The sequence below is a fragment of the Chelmon rostratus genome, chromosome 8 (genome assembly GCF_017976325.1).
Source record: "Chelmon rostratus isolate fCheRos1 chromosome 8, fCheRos1.pri, whole genome shotgun sequence".
Lineage (NCBI taxonomy): Eukaryota > Metazoa > Chordata > Actinopteri > Chaetodontiformes > Chaetodontidae > Chelmon > Chelmon rostratus.
In genome coordinates, this window is record NC_055665.1 from 3,673,502 (window position 1) to 3,693,056 (window position 19,555).

General features: G+C 44.4%; 1 protein-coding gene across 3 annotated transcripts in view; it reads right to left on the reverse strand.

Annotated features, from left to right (window-relative positions):
- The window catches only part of cspg5a (chondroitin sulfate proteoglycan 5a), a 54,526-nt gene that overhangs the window by 18,126 nt on the left and 16,845 nt on the right, over nucleotides 1-19,555 (reverse strand). For all 3 annotated transcript variants that reach the window (XM_041943168.1, XM_041943167.1, XM_041943169.1), the window contains exons 2-3: nucleotides 15,779-16,757; nucleotides 747-935 (exon numbers count right to left, since the gene is read on the reverse strand). In XM_041943168.1, coding sequence (XP_041799102.1) covers nucleotides 747-935; nucleotides 15,779-16,757 — 1,168 coding nt within the window. The remainder of the gene's footprint in view (nucleotides 1-746; nucleotides 936-15,778; nucleotides 16,758-19,555) is intronic.

Below are 19,555 nucleotides of genomic sequence, written 5' to 3' on the forward strand. Positions count from 1 at the left end.
ACTCTATAAACTCTAATAAAACTAATAAACTCTGAGACTGTCACCCCTCTATAAGACATGGTTTTTCAGACGCTGCTGACGCACTGATTGAATCTGTGTTTAGAGCTGTTGTTTTGTCTGCCGTTAGATTTCATTTCCACCAAACTTCTTCCTCCTCTTCTCTCTCTCCGTCGACCACTGGGCCTCGTCTCTAAACTTCACGCCGAACACCAGCCGGGCGGCAGCGTGGCCTCGAGGTGGTGCCAGCCACAAAGCTCTTCCTGATCAATCTTCAACACTGATGGGAGTAATGTACCGCAGCCGGGAATCAGAGTCTGCAGGGTAACCGATAATAAATCTGCCGCACCAGAATGCCTTTGAGCCAAGCATTAAAGGTTTTACTTTACTCTACTTTTGTTTGATTGATCTTTTAAACTTTGACAAATGATTCCAGTGAGACGCGTGTGGAGCCTGCAGGACGCATCACGTCCACTGAAAGGAGGTCCTGACAGATGGAGCTTCGCTTGTGTATTTCTCCATCAGAAACTGCTTTCTTAAGATCTTGTTAACATTACTGAAAATAAATCCCATGAGCCTTAGAGACTAAATAGCTTTGTATTTTCATGCTTTTTCTTTGTGAACTGCAGTGAATCATGCTCCTCGGCTGGGGAAGGGTGACCTACTCTGCCAATAAAAAATGGAAGATGAAGTACTTTCAGTTTTTAAACCACTTGCGAACGAGCTCAGACTGTTGACGGGGGCCTCACCTGCGCTTTCGCAGCTTCTTGTTCTCCGTCTTGAGCACGTGGAGCTTCTTGGCGAAGCAGACGATGATCATGAAGAGCAGCAGGACCACCAGAGCCGAGGCGCCCACGGCCAGACACATCACCTGGAACTCGGTCACCACCGACTCGCAGCGGGCACCCTTGTGCCAGATGTAATCCTGGACGTTACATCTAGAAGAGAGGGAACAGAGGAGAGGAGAGATGTGGAGTCAGGAGGCGTCAGAGAATAAAGTTTTATACAGGTGTGGCAGAGAGAGGATGAAAGGATGAGAGGTGTGAGGGAAACCACATCTTAGTGATTCCATGAGACCACTTTCATAGCTGGATAAACCAACATATCCAGCTTCCAAGTGTCGCTTCCAGTCTGTTTGTGAACATTCAGGCTTTCCTCTCTGTTCCTGATTATATTTAACTGCCTCGGCGGAACATGTGAAAGCTCTTCATATTTAGCTCTAATAACTTGCTTTCATGTTGCACGTTGCATAAATCTTTAGTGTTATTGTGAAGCAACGGACCGCAGGCGCGTGAGCGGCAGGGAGGAAACGCCGGCAGGTTTTGGACGAGGCTTTATTCAAAATGGATACTGTCATCACTTTGTGTGTCTGAAAATAGAAAGTGAAAAAAGACAACAACAAAAAAAAGGTCCCGGGGCGTTTTCCGTCTGTAAACACGCTCGCTGTCACATGCAAAAGACATTCGCGTTCATGAGATCAAACACAATGCATGTGGGCATCCATGTGTGGATGCGCACTGCGGGCGCATATGTGGAAACACACACACACACAAAAACACACACAGTCGCCATCTGAGTCCCTCGGCGGCCGCTTGGCAGAGTACGGCGTCCGCCCGGGGACGTGGACGACAGAGGCAGATGGCTTTGTCTACAGACGGTTTGCCGTGTAAAATCTATTTCACTGCTTAACGAGAATATAACTCTGCTGAGAGACACTGTGTCACTGTCACACGAGGGGAAGAATGTGTGGCTGACCAGCAGTTCACATTACAGATGGCTTCCTTCTGAACAAACTGAGAGCAAACATTCAATTAATGCACATTCTCCAATTATCCAGTGTCTTAAACCATTATTCAGAATATTTGTGCTTACTCGTATTTGAACAATTTGTCAAAGAGGACATCAAGTTTCAACTTGTTGTTTTGTAAAGAAAGTCTTGTTGTCTTTTGATGCTCTTGACCACAGGGCTGTCAAAGTCCCTGACACACACACACACGCAAAGAAAAAATACAAAACTGCCAAAGGAGGGTTTCAAGCATGAAGGAAACAGCGCTCACTTTCTTACTCGTGCATTTTTCATGCACACCAGAGATGTTGTTTCAGCAGATTTGAGCATCCAGGTGTCAGGATGCTCGCTGAAAACCAGAATGACCCCAGGAGCTGGTAGTGTGCATTGAAACGGTGGAGAAAGAACGGCTTTAATTAGCGATTGGCAAAGCAATTAACTGCGTTGTCCTTTCGTTTCTTTCTCACATTACCAACACACACACATGCAGTCAAGCATCACTTCAGAGGAATTTACATGAACTTCTATTAATTTCCTGGAGATTTAACCTTAACCTAACCTTCAGTTAAGATTCAGCCTAAAATATGATGATTTTTATTATGAGGACTTGTATTTTGTCCCCAAAAGGAAGGCGAGTCCCCTCAGTGTGACTGGTTAAACAGACTTTAGTCCATACAAACGCACACACACACACACACACACACACACACACAGATGAGGGAGCATAAAGTGAATGAATATAAAGTGAATGGAGGTGTCGGGGCGTATGGCCTCTCCGGCTACGTTCTCTACATGCTAAGCAGGCTCCTTTCACCGGCCGACTTCCCGTATCCTTCCTGAATCCTTCACGCTTTCATTTCACCAGCTGAAGGGAAACGCTGGCGACGAGCCAGGAGACATTTTGAGTGTGGGCATAAGTGAGAAAGAGAGAGAGAGGGAGCGAGCGAGATGAGGCCCGATATCACATTTTCAAGGAGACTTCAATGCACTCAACCTCCGAGCATTTCTGCGTCCGTACAAAGAAGAGGTTTATGTAAGTCGGAGCTGGGTGGAGGGAGGGCGGGGGAGGGATGCAAATAGACAGCGAGAGCGAGGCGAGCGAGCGAGCGAGGATGTGCTGGTCGTCATGGCAACCCAGCTGAGCGGCAAACAGAGCAGATGCGGCGCTGACATGTCATTCCATCACACGCACGCAACCCCGCTCAGCCGTCCGCAGGGACGCGGTCGTGCTTTATTGGCCAGTTCCTGTTTCTTTTCTTTCTTCCTCTCCGTTTCCCGCCTCCCTCCTCCTCTTCCTCCTCCTTCTTCTCTCCCGCTGCTTGTCTTCTTGAAAATCTCTTTTCTTGTTCACTGGCTCTTTACCTCCCTCCTGTCCCTCCAGTCTCTCCTTCCTCCGCCTCCCTCCTGCACTTTGCCGAGCGCCTCCAGCTGAATCATGTCCCGGCTTTCAGTTTGCAACTGCTTTTTTTTTTCCCTCTTTCTTTGACATTCGGAGGAAAACAGCAGTCCAAGGTGGATGTTCTGGTTCAGTTATAATCGTAAAGAAATGAGAAAACAACTGAACTGAGCTCTACGAACAAGTAAAGCCTGATATATCTTAGTCCTCTAAGCCATCGAGCGCCAACGTTTCCTAAAACCTGCTAAAAACACTAAGAACTAACATGCGAACATGTTAGCAGCTCTGTGAGGCTTCACTACAGCGGTGCTACAAGCTAAATGCTAACATCAGCCAAATGGCTCAAGATGGTAATGCTAACATGCTGATGTGAAGGAGGTGATGTTTGTGATGCTCCCATTTTAACATCGTAGCTTAGCATGTTAGCATGGTATGATTTGCTAATTAAGGTTCAGCTGAGGCTGATGGGAATGTCATGTTTGGATGGCATTGATCATAAATCAAAGTTTTGGACAAATTGAAATGTCGACCTGTTGATATCACAACAAACACACACACAGTCATGCTGCTGTAAACACTCCCCCTGGTCCAGGACTGTGCTGGATCAAAGATGGCGCAGCAATGCTCAGCGGCCGCTTGATGTCGTTTTATTTCCCCAGTTTATTGGTTGCAAAGAAAATTTCCTACCATTTGGTGAGTTTGTATCTTCTACATTCTTGCCTTAATAAATTTTATGAGCACATTTGTGACTGAACTGTCCAAGTATCAAGACATAGCCATGCTGTTTGAGCACCAAATGTGTGATAATCTGCATCTGAAAATAATTCCCAACAAATGCACTGCTCCTGTCTGAGTTAGCTTTGCTAAAAGCTACGCTGCTAACACATTAGCTTTGGTATGTGCAGAATGACACAGGCCTTATCCATTAAAATTCTTTGGAGCATAGTCTAAGAAGCTGCCACAACAGGAAACAGCTCTTGGCTGAAATTCGAAGACAATCTTTCGGGTTGGATTTCCTTCTCCAAAAGTCTCACGTCCAGGGCGGCTGCACAGAACTGAAATCAAAGTGGGAATGACTCCCCATCAGGGACAAAAAACTTCTACTGTCAAATCTCTTTTCAGCATTAAAAGCACCGACGCGTCTGGTCGAGATGTGTCGAGCAGCCTCCCTTGTTCCCGCTCCCTTCCTCCCACGCGGCCCGTAGGCCTTCCCATTGTGTCCCGCAGCTTTTCCCTCCCCAGCCCGTCATTATCTCCATCAGCACGGCTCACTTAAAGCATTGTCGCAGCCCAGCAGAGATACAGCAGAATTAGAATCAGGGCGGCCCGGGCCACATTACAAAGAACGAACAAATCCTCTCAATATTTACCTGATTAGGCCCACTGAGCGAGGGAGGGGCAGACAGAGAAAGAGGCAGAGAGAAGGTCTTTAATATAACTCTCAGAGGGTGACAATGGTGCAGATGGGGCTGTGGCCCTCTAATATGACCCCCTGTGGGGTTTGATGAGGAGAAATGGAGGAGGAGATGAGAGGATTGGTGAAAGGCCAATCCAGAACAGACAGTTGGTTTAGTCGGGCTGAAGGCCAGAGGCAGGGGACAGGCAGCAAATCCTGATATTTAAAGACAACACTGAAACACACCTTTTCTCAATTTACGGTTTTGTGGCTGCAGCCTCAGTCATTCTGGTATGATGATGGTTAATGTAAAGTTTGACTCTCAGGTCATCGTTCGTCTGTCCGGCCACAACTTTACTGTTTTGTTTCGGTCTCACGGCGTCGTGGCAGGCAGATGTCTTCAGCGTGAAAGCTGCTCAGCAACAACCAACAAACAGACACAGTCAGAGAGTAGCTGGTGAGCATAGCGGAGCATTTAGCCGCCGAAGAGCCTGATTTTTCCCTCAGGAGTCGGTGGAGACCAAAAACAGAGCCAATAGGAGATTGACCTTAACTGCTGGATGTGTTCAAAAAGTTCATCATATCAACTGAAAAGGTGGTGATGTGTCAATATCATGTTCATACATTATATACTGAATTTCAAGAAGGTATTATTTTGATAAATCGGCCACATATTCAAAAAACCTACTTTCTCAAATGAAGAAAAAAACGTCCAGACTTTACTTGGTTTTGTTATTTTTTTCAGGTTTTAGAGATATCCCTCTGAGTAGCAGAGGGATAAACATGGAAAGCGTAAACAAATTGTCTTTTGCAGTGTGAAACAAGAACAAGCAGAGGGCAGAAATGTATTTTAACGAGGTCTGTGGAAGGTTAGAGGAAGAACAACCGAACAGGAGTCCGGACCTAAAAGAGCTGGATCTGACAGCAGAGGGCACAACAGGGTGATTTCTGAATAATTTAGCATAAATCCTATATTTCCATTAAAAACAGCACTATTTTTAAACCTTTCTTCCTTGAGGCGAAGCATGTTTTCTTATGCAATAACTGCAGAGAGCGAGAAGGAAAGGCACCCAGAAAGGGGTGGATCTGATGAAGAAAGGCCAGCAGAGGACAGGAGGGGGTAAGACTCTGGAAACAGTTCAGACTGTAAAACATCAGCTTTGATTCTGGCCCTGAAACAAAACCTCATTTGAGCGAACTTTCTCATTATATGCTGAGGCCTTTGGGAGGGGAAGGACAACCGGTGGTCAGGTTGAGGGCAGGATTAAATGTGTATTTGATTTCAATATGCTGACAGAGAGGAGAGAGTTTCATCTCATCTGATGACTTTATTTGAAATTTAATGACGGAATGAAGTTTTTGTTTCAACAAGAAGACTGACTTCACCCACCTCACCGGATGATTTCACCCTCCACAGACTGTGTTCTGTCGTCGATGCTCTAGTTTGGATTTACTGCAGTTGGTTCAAATACATGTAAATCTAAAGGAGTGACTGAAAGGTTGGGAGAGAGTCAAAGCTACATGATTCACTTCACCGTGAAACAGCAGATCAGTCTGCACTCTGCGGTCGAACTGCTCACGACTCACAAACAAATGCAGCCGATTATAGGTGGTGAGCAGCTTTGATTGAATGGAAACCACTAGTTTATAAGTTCTGGTTAGCATTCAGCTGGTTTTAGACCGCAACTGGTATTAAGCTTCTGCGGCATCTTATTTAACGGTACTGGAAATGTCAACTTTTTGAGTTCTTCTTCCATTAAACAATATTTCTGAAAAGTCTCTTATAATAATTGTAACCAGTAGAAAAAAAAAGAGCCACAAATCTTCCTCCTCAGGACTTAAGTTCCAGCCTTATATACTAAAATGGTATTTTTTTAACCACATTTGTTCTATATGTTGCATGTTTTTGTGCAGCTGTTGGTGTGCGTTTGCAGAGCTAAAGACAGCCGTCCACTGTGGTGGTCAGTACACTTGCATGCATGTTATATTTTCATCGCATTATAAAAACACAGACTCCACTAGATGACACAGACTTTAATTGACTTTAATTTAATAACCTTTAAACCGTATCATGTGGCATTTCTCCCCCTTCAGACCTTCATCCATCACTGGAAAGTTGAAGTTCTTGTGAGCAGAGAGCTCAGTTCCGACTGTTAAAGACAAGTTTTCACTGCCCATATGTGGATTTCCTGTCTGCAGGATTTATATGATGATTGAACTGATTTAATTATGCGGCCAGTTGAATTTATTTTAAGATATGAACATTGTCTAGCTCGGCTTTTCATTGTCTCTATAAATTTTATGCTTCGTGCAGAATACTGACGCCCTGCTGCTGCAGACAGTCTTTCACTGTCACTGTTAACGTCTGCTGATTGAGAGCATGTGACACACTATGAAAAATAACACTAGTTATGAAGCCTGGAGGTCTGAGCCGCAACATGCTCATGTCCGAAAGATCTGGCAACTCAGCAGATTAGACAAACAAACAAAAAGATACTGATCCAAGTACAATCCAGGCCGCCTCCATCTGAAAACACACAAATTATTGTATTATTTTAGTTCAGATGCTTTTTGTCTTTCATCAGCCATCCTCCTTGATTTCCCAGAGGCACCCTGTCCTCTGCACCACATTCAAAACAAACCAGCTTAAATAAAATATCACTGCATCACCGGCCTCCATTATGCAGATGGAACCATTATAACCTTATTAGAAACCACAGTGGGCAGAAAACTGGTCCATTCAATCAGCCAGTAATGCTAAATCCCTCAATTTGAAAACTGAAAAGGGATTTGAAAGCATGACGACGTAATGGGTGTTCTTCATTTGGCATCAGAAACATCAAACCGTGGTAATAATGTTTAGATACTTTCAGACATTTTGTCCCGTGAAGCTCTTTTTCCAGGGTTTCGGCCAAATGGGAAGACACGAGGAGAGAGAAGGGTAACAAATATCTTTGAACACATTATCCCATATTTCAATGCAGGTCAGTCCGAGCTGCGTGAAGATTCATGAAAACAGTTTCCACAGGCCAGAAAAACCTCCCACTTGCACAAGCCAAAACAATTTCAGGTGAGCAAACACCTAATTTAATCAATTTTTGTTTACTTGTCACATTTTCTGCAGAGCTTTCTGCTTTCAACAGACTTTGCTAATTGCTAAGCTACGTGCTATCATATATAAAGAAAGCTGCAAATGACTCACTCAGCGTGGAGCTCCGGATACAACTGTGACCAACTTGTTTAAATGAACCCCTGCGTCCCCGGAGAGCACTCACAATACCATCAACTGCAAAACCAATTACTGGTATGCACATGTGGCCCTCGCTCAGTTACTCCAACCATGTGCCAGGAATACAGCGTTTAAACTGAAATGATGCCCTCTGGACGCCTGATGCATGGATTCATCGTGATGCACTAAATTTTGAAAAATGAGGTTTGTACAGACCAAAACCGATTCCGATGTAGCTTGGCGAGCAGACTGAAGTTTGGTGGATAAATCAGTCCAAGGGTCTGGTCACAGCAGCACGTATAACGGTGCAATTTATGCCTGGAATCAATTAATTTAAATGGAATCACCACGATTGGTGGATTGGCTCGCACAGTCTGTCACGCAGAGTTCAACGTTATCGCCACTGCAAAGCAAACCAAGCTCGCTCTGTTCATTTATAGCTGTATGTATATATTTAATCTTTCTGTATTAGACTTTATTTCATATGATGGGTCCACACATTGGAGGGAGCGCCAACAAAGAGACGATTCTGTAATTATGCAACTTCTCTTTGAGTTGATGATTTGCATGACATGAATAAAATGTATAAAAAAAAAACAAGAAAATTGCATCGTTGCACCCATTGCAAACTATGTTGAAGAGGCAAGCTTTAAGAGAACAGAGAAAGGCGGCTCTAAAGTCAAGGAGGATATCACATTAGCTGTGTCACAGGAACCCAAAAGGCAGATTATTATAATGTAATTGTAAATTGTGATCTAATAACGACTTCCAGCGTCTGATTCTATTTTGTGAACGCACTGTTTGTTTCAGCTCAGAAAAAAAAACACCACAACTCCACTGCGTGTGCGCATTTATAACAGTGGTGCAGACGACTTCCTCTCTACAACTCTTTCAAAATAAGAGCATAAAACATTTAGAGGAATTTGAGGCTGATAAGGAGACAAGGACTGAGACAGAGAGCTGAACTGGTTCAATAGAGTCTGTTAGCCCCTCTCCCCCCAAAGATCAATAAAAACTTGATGATTCTAGTGTGTGTGTGTGTGTGTGTACACACTATATATATGTGCAGTGAACCTAACAGTCAAAACACAGTCACCTAGCAGCAAAAGACCACTGCCAAAAAATACTGTGTGTGTAAGTGTGTGTCAACAATTGAATACATCAGGCCAGACTACCATTGGCAAAAACAGACTGTGTGAGTGCTTGTGTGTGTACGTGTATGTGTGTGTGTGCTTGTGTGTGTGTGTGTCTTTTGTCCAAACCTGCAGTCATAAATATCCTGTGTGTTTGACCCTTTGGCCTGATTCCACAACCCAACACTCTTTGACTTGGAGGTGATCCCTAAGATCCCTGCACCCATAATCCTGTTTGTGTGTGTGTGTATGTGTGGTGTGTGTGTGCGTGTGTGTGTGTGTGTGTGTCTGCCTTTATTTTTATTTGTGTGTGAATGTGTTAGTGTGTATATGAGTGTGTTGCCATAATATAGTCATGAGATCTACAAACTGCTGCTGGTGCTCAAAACTTCACTTAATTACATCAAGCTGCAAACACACACACACACACACACACACACACACCAGTAAATTCGACCTGGCTCGCCCGACTCGTTTCCATACTGGCAGGCGTTATAAGGTTCTGAGTCATTCTCTCTCTCCAGTTTCTCCTCCACCTCCTCTCATTCTGTGTCCACCTCTCACTCCTTCTCTGTCTCTGTCTCTCATTTCCTGTTGATAGCTTCTCGCTCTCTTTTCCACTCCATCACTCTTTCACTCCTTTTCACTCCCCGGCCTCTCTTTCTCTTTCAATTTTCCAGCACAAACATTCAGGATATAAACACCCTCTCTTTTGTTTCCCCGACACACACCCTCGGTCCGTCCCTCCCTCTGTTTTCTCATCTGTTTCTCCGAATATGGTCCTCAGTCCTGCAGCTCCAGCGGAGGCAGCGATTTACGATGCTAACGCTGTCAGATCCCATAAGTCAGGGGGACAGGGGAGCCAGCGCTGGAGATGCTGCAGATAGCTTCAGAAACGGCGATCACATGTCGGGGTGTTTGTGCAGGCAGACTCGGGATCAGAGTTAAAATCTCACAGTATAAAAGGTGTGTTTTTGTCTCGCTTTGTTCGAGTGAATCTGACCACTGGAGTGTTTTTGCAGTTGTTTTGGCCACTAACAGACTCTGAAGGTGACAATTTGAGACATTTGCTGCAGCTAAACAAGCACCAGACTCAGTGTGAGAGCTCAAGCTCAGGCTGATCTGAAGCTTTGAAACCAGGAACTCAAGTGTTTTTTCCTTCTCTGCTACAGATGTTTTATTGGTGCTTCTTTTTTGCTCACACTGAAACATTTTCAACTCGAACGAATGCAATTTCATCTCTGTTTGCAACGCTAATCTGTGTTGCCTCTTATTACCAACTTGAGCAACATATTTGGATCCCACAGCTGAAAGGCCTCATGGTTCTCCAGAGATTTATGACTGCAATTCCATAAAGCTGGGAGATTTTCCTGACTTTTACTCCTTCATATGGATCCTACACTTCCCATGATGCAACAAGTACAAACCTCCAAGCCCAATTTGCGTGAACCACGAATCAAAACCTCCCGTGCAGACATCTACAGTGGGACTCCCGTTGCTTTAGGAGTCGTGTAGCTTTGTGCAATGTGACATGTGATGAGTGACATGAGATACAGCATGTGATGACACTGCTGCTTTTCTGGAGAGTTTACAAGTGTTGAAGGCAGGAAATGAGACAGTTGTGTTGGCTTTCAGTTCCTCCAGAGCCACAGAAGATACCGTACAACTGTTTCACCAGGCTGTGCAGTAGTGGGTTACTCCCCCATGACAAAGAGAGCTCCTATAAACTTCCTCTGTAGGCGACTTAAACCAGATTTGTAAAATGTGTGCTTTCTTTGTTCAAGCAATGCAATTGTTTTGTCAATTTGTCATGTAAATGTATTTATGATACTGAATTTAATCCATTAAAAGTTCAAATATTGTTCTTCATGTTTGCCATTAATTAAAAACCTATCCATTCATGCACAGTTTAAGGACCACTGCTGTTTAAAAAAAAAGTTTTAATCCAAGTTTGGGGAAGAAAATGAAATCACTTCATTCCTAAGCTCTCCAACAGCTTTACAAAGTGCTGAAACAGGTAATCAGTTACATATAATCAGTTACACTGAGAAGGTAAGCTTCCCAGAGCTGCAGGTATGTATTCCTGCCTGCAGGAAAGAGCTACGACAGGCTGGTCTGAGGTCAGTAAACAGCACTTTGAAGGGTCATGTGTTTTACTGCAGAGGGCTAAAGGTCCAAACATTCATCCCACTCTAATTGAATTGGTCTGATAGATGAAGCAGCTCCGGCTCAGCTGCACGCACCAACACACACTGGGCACACACATGACCTCGGCTTCACATGTGCACACAAACTCAGTCGCATGTGTAATCAGACACACGATCATGCATAAACAAACACACACACACACACACAGAGGAACATATTGGTCCTCATCTGTGCCAGCGCTCCATTGACCCATATTGCACTCCTGCCCAGCAGTCAAACGCCTCTCAGTCTCTCTCCAGCCCTCGTCTGACTCACTCTCCGGAGGTTCATCACTGCTGCGATCTGCTGACTGAGGCCCAAAATCTGCCCTAAATATCTGGATCATGTTGTCCGCTTAGCAAGAGTTTTTCACCAGCGCTGCGTGAACATCGCTCCAGTTCCTTCTCAGCCGATAACACTTGTCATCTGTTGATGTGATGCAGGACAGAGGTGATTTTTATCTGTTCCTGTCACTGAGCAGTCCGTCACTCTGAATATTTAAAACAATAATTGTCTCAATTACTCTGCATTCTCTCCAATTCTGCTGAATCTTTCTATGTAAAAACAGGTAAAAATCACAGTTGGAACTGCTGCTAACGATGAGCAAGTTTGTACAAAGAGTGAATATGGGTGCAAATTAGAGAATATGAATCATTTGATTTGAAGGTAGTAAATTAGAGACATGTGGGATCAATAAAAACATCTTCTGTTGGGACTATTTATTCTTGTCTTGCACTGAACTGTAATTTCATCCTCCTGTTTTAGCTTATTTTTATCTTCTATTTCATTTCACTCTTTCAAATTTTAACGTGTCTTTTTAGATCGCCATGAGGTTCTGTTCTTAATACCTTCTGTATGTTATGCAAAGCACTGAAAGGGGTGTGGGAACATGCTGTAGGTGCAGCTCAACGATCAGGGAACAGTGAATCAGTGAATCTGCTCACAGTGGGGCAAAACAAATCCGCTCAATCTTTTGCATGAAGCTCAATTTTGGTGAACTTTGACGCATGAATTTGCAACACCGACCAAGAGCAAACCCTCCTGTTGGGCTCTCATGTTAGCATTTAGCTACCAGCTAAAGCTCTTCAACAACCAGGGCTGCGAGTTGTCACTACGAAGCTTTTAGCACCACAAAGACCCACAAAGAAAATTTGTCTTATTAACTTCTGTCTCATAGTTAGCAAAGATGCATTGATATTAAACATGCCACATGCAGCACCTTATGTATAAAGTCTTTGAATGTTGTTTCAGTAGATGTCTCTTAATTTAAATGGTGGCTGTGAGAAATGATGTGATGTGACTCCCAGCTTTTGATGCCAAAGGTCAGATAGGTTCATGGTCTGCTCCATATCACCTCAGATGGGGGAGGTCACAGGGTCATAAAGGCTGGGGATGTTGGGGATCTTAAATCTGGGCCGTGTGGATCTTTTCTGAGAGATTCAGCATCTCTTTGTTTTCGTTTAGACTGAGCTGTGTCTGGTATTTATGTGCGTGTAGCTGCTGGCAGGCTGATACATCGGCTCCAGTCAGGAGGCTGATTGCCACTGTGCATACATTTGCATGCTAATCTTTTTGCAGCTGCTAACTAATCGGAAGTCTCTCCTCGCTGATTGGTTGGTCGATTCATTCCATGATTATGGGGAATCGTATGTAAAATGGCAAACATACTGATGTTTATGTGACTGACAGCACAAACATGGACAGGAAGAAATCAGCCTCAGATCTGACACGTCTCACCAGTCTGTGATGTTCACTCTATTCCAGCTGTTTTTCTCGGATAAAATTGCTGTTAAAGCATGCTTTTTTCTGCAGCCATTTTCTCTCAGCCAAGGCAGTGGGTGTATAAATTGATCTTTACGCCTCTATGATGGATTTCTTCCAGTGTAGATGTTGACCATCAGTACAAAATGGCGGATGAAGAACGAATTCTTTCCTGCTTGTTTTATTCTCAGGGGCTGGCACCTAAACCTGAGGTTTAGAGGTGATGTTTCAGGTGTTTACCACCATCTCCACCTCACTGTAATGGTAATAAATTTTAATGTGATGTAGCATCATCTACATTTAGCCAATTATCAAGCACCAAATATCATAATAGTAGTATGTGAAGGCCTTAAGCAGCATAAAAAAATTAGTGAATGTCAATGGAATCACTGCTACCTATGGATTCATTTTTGTTTCAGCTTCAATTCTGGTGAACTTGACTAATATGTGTGTGTCTGTGGGGGGGCTGAAGATTGGTTTTGGGCCTTGTCCCTTGCGTACAGAGATTTCTTCAGATTCTCTAAATCTTTTAATGATATCATGCACGACAGGCAATGAAATTCCCAAATTCTTTGCAATTTTTGGTTGAGAAACATCTTTCTTAAATTGTTGCAGTCTGTCACAGAGCAGTGAACCCCCCCACATCTTTACTTCAGACAGACTTGGCCTCTCTGGGAGGCTCTTTTTATACCCAATCATGTGACTCACCTGTCGCCAGTTCACCTGATTAACTGAAATGTTCCACCAGCTGTTTTCTTTCAGCATTTCACAGCTTTTCCAGTCTTTTGTTGCCACTGACCAAACTGTTTTGAGACGTGTTGCTGGCATCAAATTCTAAACGAGGATATAATTAAAAAAAAAAAAGCAAATTTTTCAGGTTCAACATTTGATATGTCGTCTTTATGCTATTTTTAATTAAATATCAGCTTTCAGTGATTTGCAAATCATCACATTCTGTTTCTATTTACATTTTTTTTTTTTTTTTTTTTGGAAAGAAGGTTGTAAACCTTTATTGTTCTGTTAAAAACTGGGCTAACTGACTGCTTGCCAGGTGTTAGCCAGGAGATAGTCAACGCACAGAACGGAGAAAAAATAGAGAAGGCCACAGAGCTACTGGGCCTGACTAATGCTACTATATTCACCAACTAGCCCTGTGATTCCCACCAAGCACCACCTGAGTTTTGAGGAATTGTGGGTGAATTTCAGTGACCAGACATTAACAGTGTTAACAGTACAGATTTGGTATTTTTAGCATAAAGCATAAAAGTGGGAACAGATGGGGAGGATCAGGGAGGGGAAAATGTCTCAAAGGGAACAAAAAGGTAAATACACTTTCATCAAAGGCTGACAGGGAGTGACTCTGACTGCAGATTGTAAATGCAGATTTAGTATTGATCCCTTCATATTCCAGTCCCACATCAGTTCCACAATAATACAGTATTAGAACTCAGAGGCCATCAGACAAAGCACACATCAGCCCCCCTCCATCTGCAGCAGCTCTAATCCTGAACCCTGGTGTTTTTTTTAAAGTGTAGCTGTTCTCATGATAGATCTGGACGTTTTGATCCACAGATGCACTGTTGACTTTCAGATGCATTCGCAGAGGACTCACATTGAGCTGGAACTACTCTGTGGCTTACAGCATATTTTCATAAATGATTCTTTTAATCCGTTTGACTTTTAACCCCCACCTAGATTCAGCACCACAGCAACCCTATTGGAATCGAGTATTGAGGAGAGTCATTACTGCAGTTTGTGGCTAATGCCTGGAAAGCGGGTCATATAGTAATGAGAGTGTTCATCAATATGCAGGGGGGCAGCAGAGGGGGGAGGAATATCAAAATAATATCAATAGACAGTCCGGTGTTTGTACAAAAACATGCATTTCACTTTCTGGGTGTTGTCTTGTACTTGCTCGCCCTATAATGTGTGCCTGTGTAGAGTTTGCGCGACAAAGGAAAACCAAATTTCACAAAGCAAAACTGAATGTGAGCATGCAGCCTGGCAGACGAAGGGACATTTCCTCGTAAAATTCTCTTGTTAAAAATAACACTAATGCACCAGTTTATATTCTGCGCTGAGCTTTTCCACATGGTGCTGACCAGCGGAGCAGAACACTAAGTCTAGAGTTTCATGGAGCCTCATACATCAGATGACAGAACATTTCATGCTGGTGTCTGACTGTTTATTGTGGATGCTGCAGAATATATTCGACATTGATTATGCATGAAAATGAATGACCCTGATGAGGCTTAAAGCAGCGGCAATACTTTGGCTTTTTAGTGTTTGGTCAAATGTATATTTTTCAACAAGAATGGCAGATTTTTTTCCCTTTTCTTGATGAACCCTTTGAAGCCTCGGCTGGTTTTGCCCAGTTTTTACCCTTTATGTCTTGTCTATATTGATACTTCAATATACTCATGATATACACAGTACCTTACTTTTAACAGGACACCAGTATATCCACAGATTTTGAAAACACCAGACATATCTGCATGATAATGTGTACAGCAATATAAACATCGTGTTGCATTAATAGTGTAAAACAAATCAAATTTCCATGTGGGATGACTGTGACCTGGATTTGGCCCTTAAATTTAGGGAAATCTGCATAATAATCACGCTGAATTAGCGATTGGTCAACACTGTAACCAAGCTCTGAAGTTATAATGAGTGCCCTTTTTTATAGTTGTCTCTATTCCACAGATATTTGAAGTTGTGCTTTCTCTTGTTGCTTTGATTGCAGCTGCATTCAATAGGTATAATTTTCGCAGATGAAAAACATTCATGCAGCTTGGAGGACTTGAAAAGTTGTGGCCTGTTTTGTGAATGCAGTGTGTAATTTGTGCTTCTGCCGCTGAGTGAACATGTTTGTGCTGATGTTGCATCATACCTGCAGAAGACTCCCATGCCCTCCAGCAGGTAGCATTGTCCCCCGTTGAAGCAGTAGTTGGGCAGCGTGTCGCAGGGCGAGCGGCAACTTCCGTTCACCATCTGGTAGCCCACGCGGCATCCACCCATCCCGTCTGAGCCGTCCACTGGCGAGGCCGCCGGGGGAGCCGCCACAGGGACGTTTGGTACCGGAGCTCCGGCGCCAGGAAGTGACGCTCCAGGGATGAAGGAGCCAGACCCTGGGGCCCGGGGCCTGGAGCGAGCTGGAGACCCAGCGGAGATCCGGAGGTCTTCATCGCTCTCGTAGGCATCGGTCGTGGTGCTGTAGGTGTACTCATCAGCAGTGGGGGACACGCCATCTTCGTAGGGTGTGAGGTAGTCGTAGTTGTCCGGCATCGCCCAGGAGGTCGGGTCACCACCCTGCAGCTCATGGGCCAGTGATGAAGGAGAGGGCGGGGCCAGGTCAAGGCTGCGCCCACGAGAGGAAGGGTCGAAGAAGTCCACATGGAGGACGTCGGGGTTAGATGGGTTGGTGGCGACCGAGGGAGGGGCGATGGTGGTGAAAAGGTGATCCAGATCAAACACGGCTGTGTCCTTGGCGGGACTCCAAGGTGGTTCAGTGTGTGGCAGACGCTCTTCCTCCTCATCCTCCTCCTCCTCGCCTTCCATCACTTCCGGCCCGCGTGGGTTGCCAGGCAGCAGGTGCTCCGTCTCAGCCGAATCAGGGCTGAGCTGAGGCGGGGCCGCCACGCCCACTTCCTCCACTGCAGGAACCAGCGTCTCACCGAACATGCCGCTGCTCTGCTCCTCCTCCTCACCGGCACGGGGGATCCGGCCCGCCCTCGGGGTCACAGTGCTGATCGTGGCGGGACTTGCTGAGAAACTTATCTCGTTGGCCTTGACAGGCCCCTCCTCCTCGTTAGGCAGCGTCACATTGGCCGTGCTGTCTGGCTCGGTGGCATTGGCCCCGACTACGTTCCCTAAAACACACACAAAAGAAAACAGCTGAAAAGTTTGTTTTAAAGCTTTCAAAGGAAAACAGAAGCACATCCCATCAACTGATGAGTGAAAAAGCTTCTTCTATGATGTGAACGAACAAAAGAAAATGTTCCTCTCAGACAGAGAAACAAAGCTGCGAGGGAACTTCAGGAAATTTAATGAGGTGAAAATGGTTTAGCTGAAAAACGAGACCACAGTTTGTATTGGTCAGGAAGTGCAGGGCTCGTTAGGGAGACGTCCACTGTTGAAAAGTAAAAATATGCTTGAAAACTCATAAAATATCCATGAAAATAAAAATGTAAAAAGATGAGAAGAGTTTGGTGCATTTTACTATATTCACATTGAATTTGCAGTGAATAAAGTTACTGTATGTCCTAAATGGGGCACCATAGATGATCACTTTCACAGTGTTGTGAAACTGAGGTGTCCCCTCAGACGAATCAAGACAACTGGGCCCCAAAACATTAGTAATAAGCTTGAACTTAGAACAATGCACCTCTGTGCAGCCAGCAGTAGAAAAAAAAAGCTGATCCAACACAAACCACCGTGACATCAGAAAATGCAGCAACCATTATTATGAAAAATTCAACAGCCGAGGGCTTGAAAATAAAACATCTGAGGACAGAGAGTGGACAGAGAGTTGAAAACATCAGCATCCAGTTCTGTAAGGTTTGCTGTCAGTTCCAGAAGTAAAGACGTCTAAATCAACCTCAGTTTATTCACTGATATCTGATACAAATTCCACCAGAGGAGCTCAAAATATCATTTCCAGGAATACTAGCAAAGAATAACTGAATGAAAATGCACTGGGCTGCTGGATGCAACATCTGCTGTTTATTGTATCTGAGCTATAAATACAAACAATCATCAACTGGTTCACACAGACATTTTCCAGCCTCACCACCACACACCAGTGGTCCACCGCCACACAATGACCTCACAGGCTGAGGTCTTTTTGCATTGTGTGATGGACAGAGGGGGCTCAAGGAGTCTGGCATTGAACCCGACGGGTGAAACAAATTAAAACGAGACGTGATTGGCTGTATACTTATCCTCTGGTCGATTACTTCATCCGGGGGTGGCTCGTTGAGTCATGCAAAAAGCTGCTTTACGGCCGCTCCCCCTTTGGATTAAAGCAATAATTCACTAATGTACTTGAACGGCGAGGAACCGGGATTATGGATTACGGGCAGAGAGGGAGGGATTTGGGAGACTTTGGGGATGCCCTGCTGGGGGGATGTGATGATCTTGAGGAGACCCAGACAAGAGAGCGTCTCGACAGTTGGACTGTAAGGAAAATATGGGACGATGAACCAGAAGAGGCTTTTCATCATGAGTTCAAGTCCAACAGTGTGAGATAATAATAGAACCAGTAACTGCTAACAAGATAGCATAAGATCTCTAGCCTGGTTCTGGATCTCTGAATCCTGAACCTTTGGTCTGGTGGTGCGTTCAATAGCCACACGCCTGGTGGTAATGTCTGTATGCCACTTCTTATGTAGCTACAAAGGTGGTGATAATCAACCTGCATGCAGTGGCGTATAAGTATTGGCTAAACAAAAGCGTGTTTATTATTGTTTACGATGCTGCTGGTCCACGTGGTGTTTCACTTGCTTGCTGCATGGATTTCATTTTGTGTGACATATGCAGATGGAGTGGAAACCTGCCCCGGGTTTAAGAGCGCACCTTTCAGCAGCTGTTTCTCCTGGTGGGAAATCCAATCAGAGGCTTGTAGGAGGGGACGTCATCTTTTTGTGCCGAATTAGCACAAAAATGGCAACAAGCTTGCACGACATCGACACAGCTATAGAGGTTGTCGTAAGTTGACTTACAGAACTGACACCTGGGATATTTCTGTGATCGGCATGGCTTTACGTTGAAGGGAGGGATGATTGGAAACACGAGCAAACATGAGGTGAAGAGTAAAAGGCAGCTCAGCCTGTTATCATGCGAACAGAACTGTACATAAAAACCACACTGAAGAGCTCTAATGCTAATGCTAATTGCTTTCACATGTTTGGGCTCCTGTTTCCTCTACTTTACAGTACTACTACTACTGCATTTCCCAGGATGCATTTGGACAGCTCACTGAGCGTACACGTTAACTTGAGTCATCCTGCTGAGGGCTGTAGTCGAGCTGCTTCCTTTTAGCACTTAAAGAGTCAGTGGCTTCATCAGTGTCACCTGCACTTGTGAAGAGGCTTCACATCACATTATACACTTATTCATGTCTCACAGGTACAACGTTCAGTCCCCCCCAATCACCCACAGTGAATAAATGCATGTAGTTGTAGTCGTGTAAGGAGCTTTTGTAAACAACCTCCACCAAATGGCCTATGTGAGGATATCTGTCGGGATCTTTGCTGCTGAAGATAAGCTCTGACCCTCAGGGAGTTTAATCTGTCCATCTCTAAATTTCTCCTCAACACTCAGCGAGGCTCCACTTACACAGCCAGCAATTTATCATTTATTATGACCTCCACCAAAGTTTTATTACTCGCATGACGTGATCCCCGAATTGGGGACAAGCAGACATAAAAGGCACACACCCTCAGATAGTAACGAGCCTCAATCTAATAACTTCATCGCTTAAAAACTGCAGCCGAACAACCAGGAAAACAAAAACTCGTCTGTGTCCGCACTTAGTGATTTCCCACATTTCATGAAATGTCTTCAAACAGCCAACAGATCGGATACCTGAGCTTTAATCATTCAAGACAGTGTCAGGATACGCTGAACAGCATCCCAACTCCGCTCAAAAAGGCACAAAGACACACGT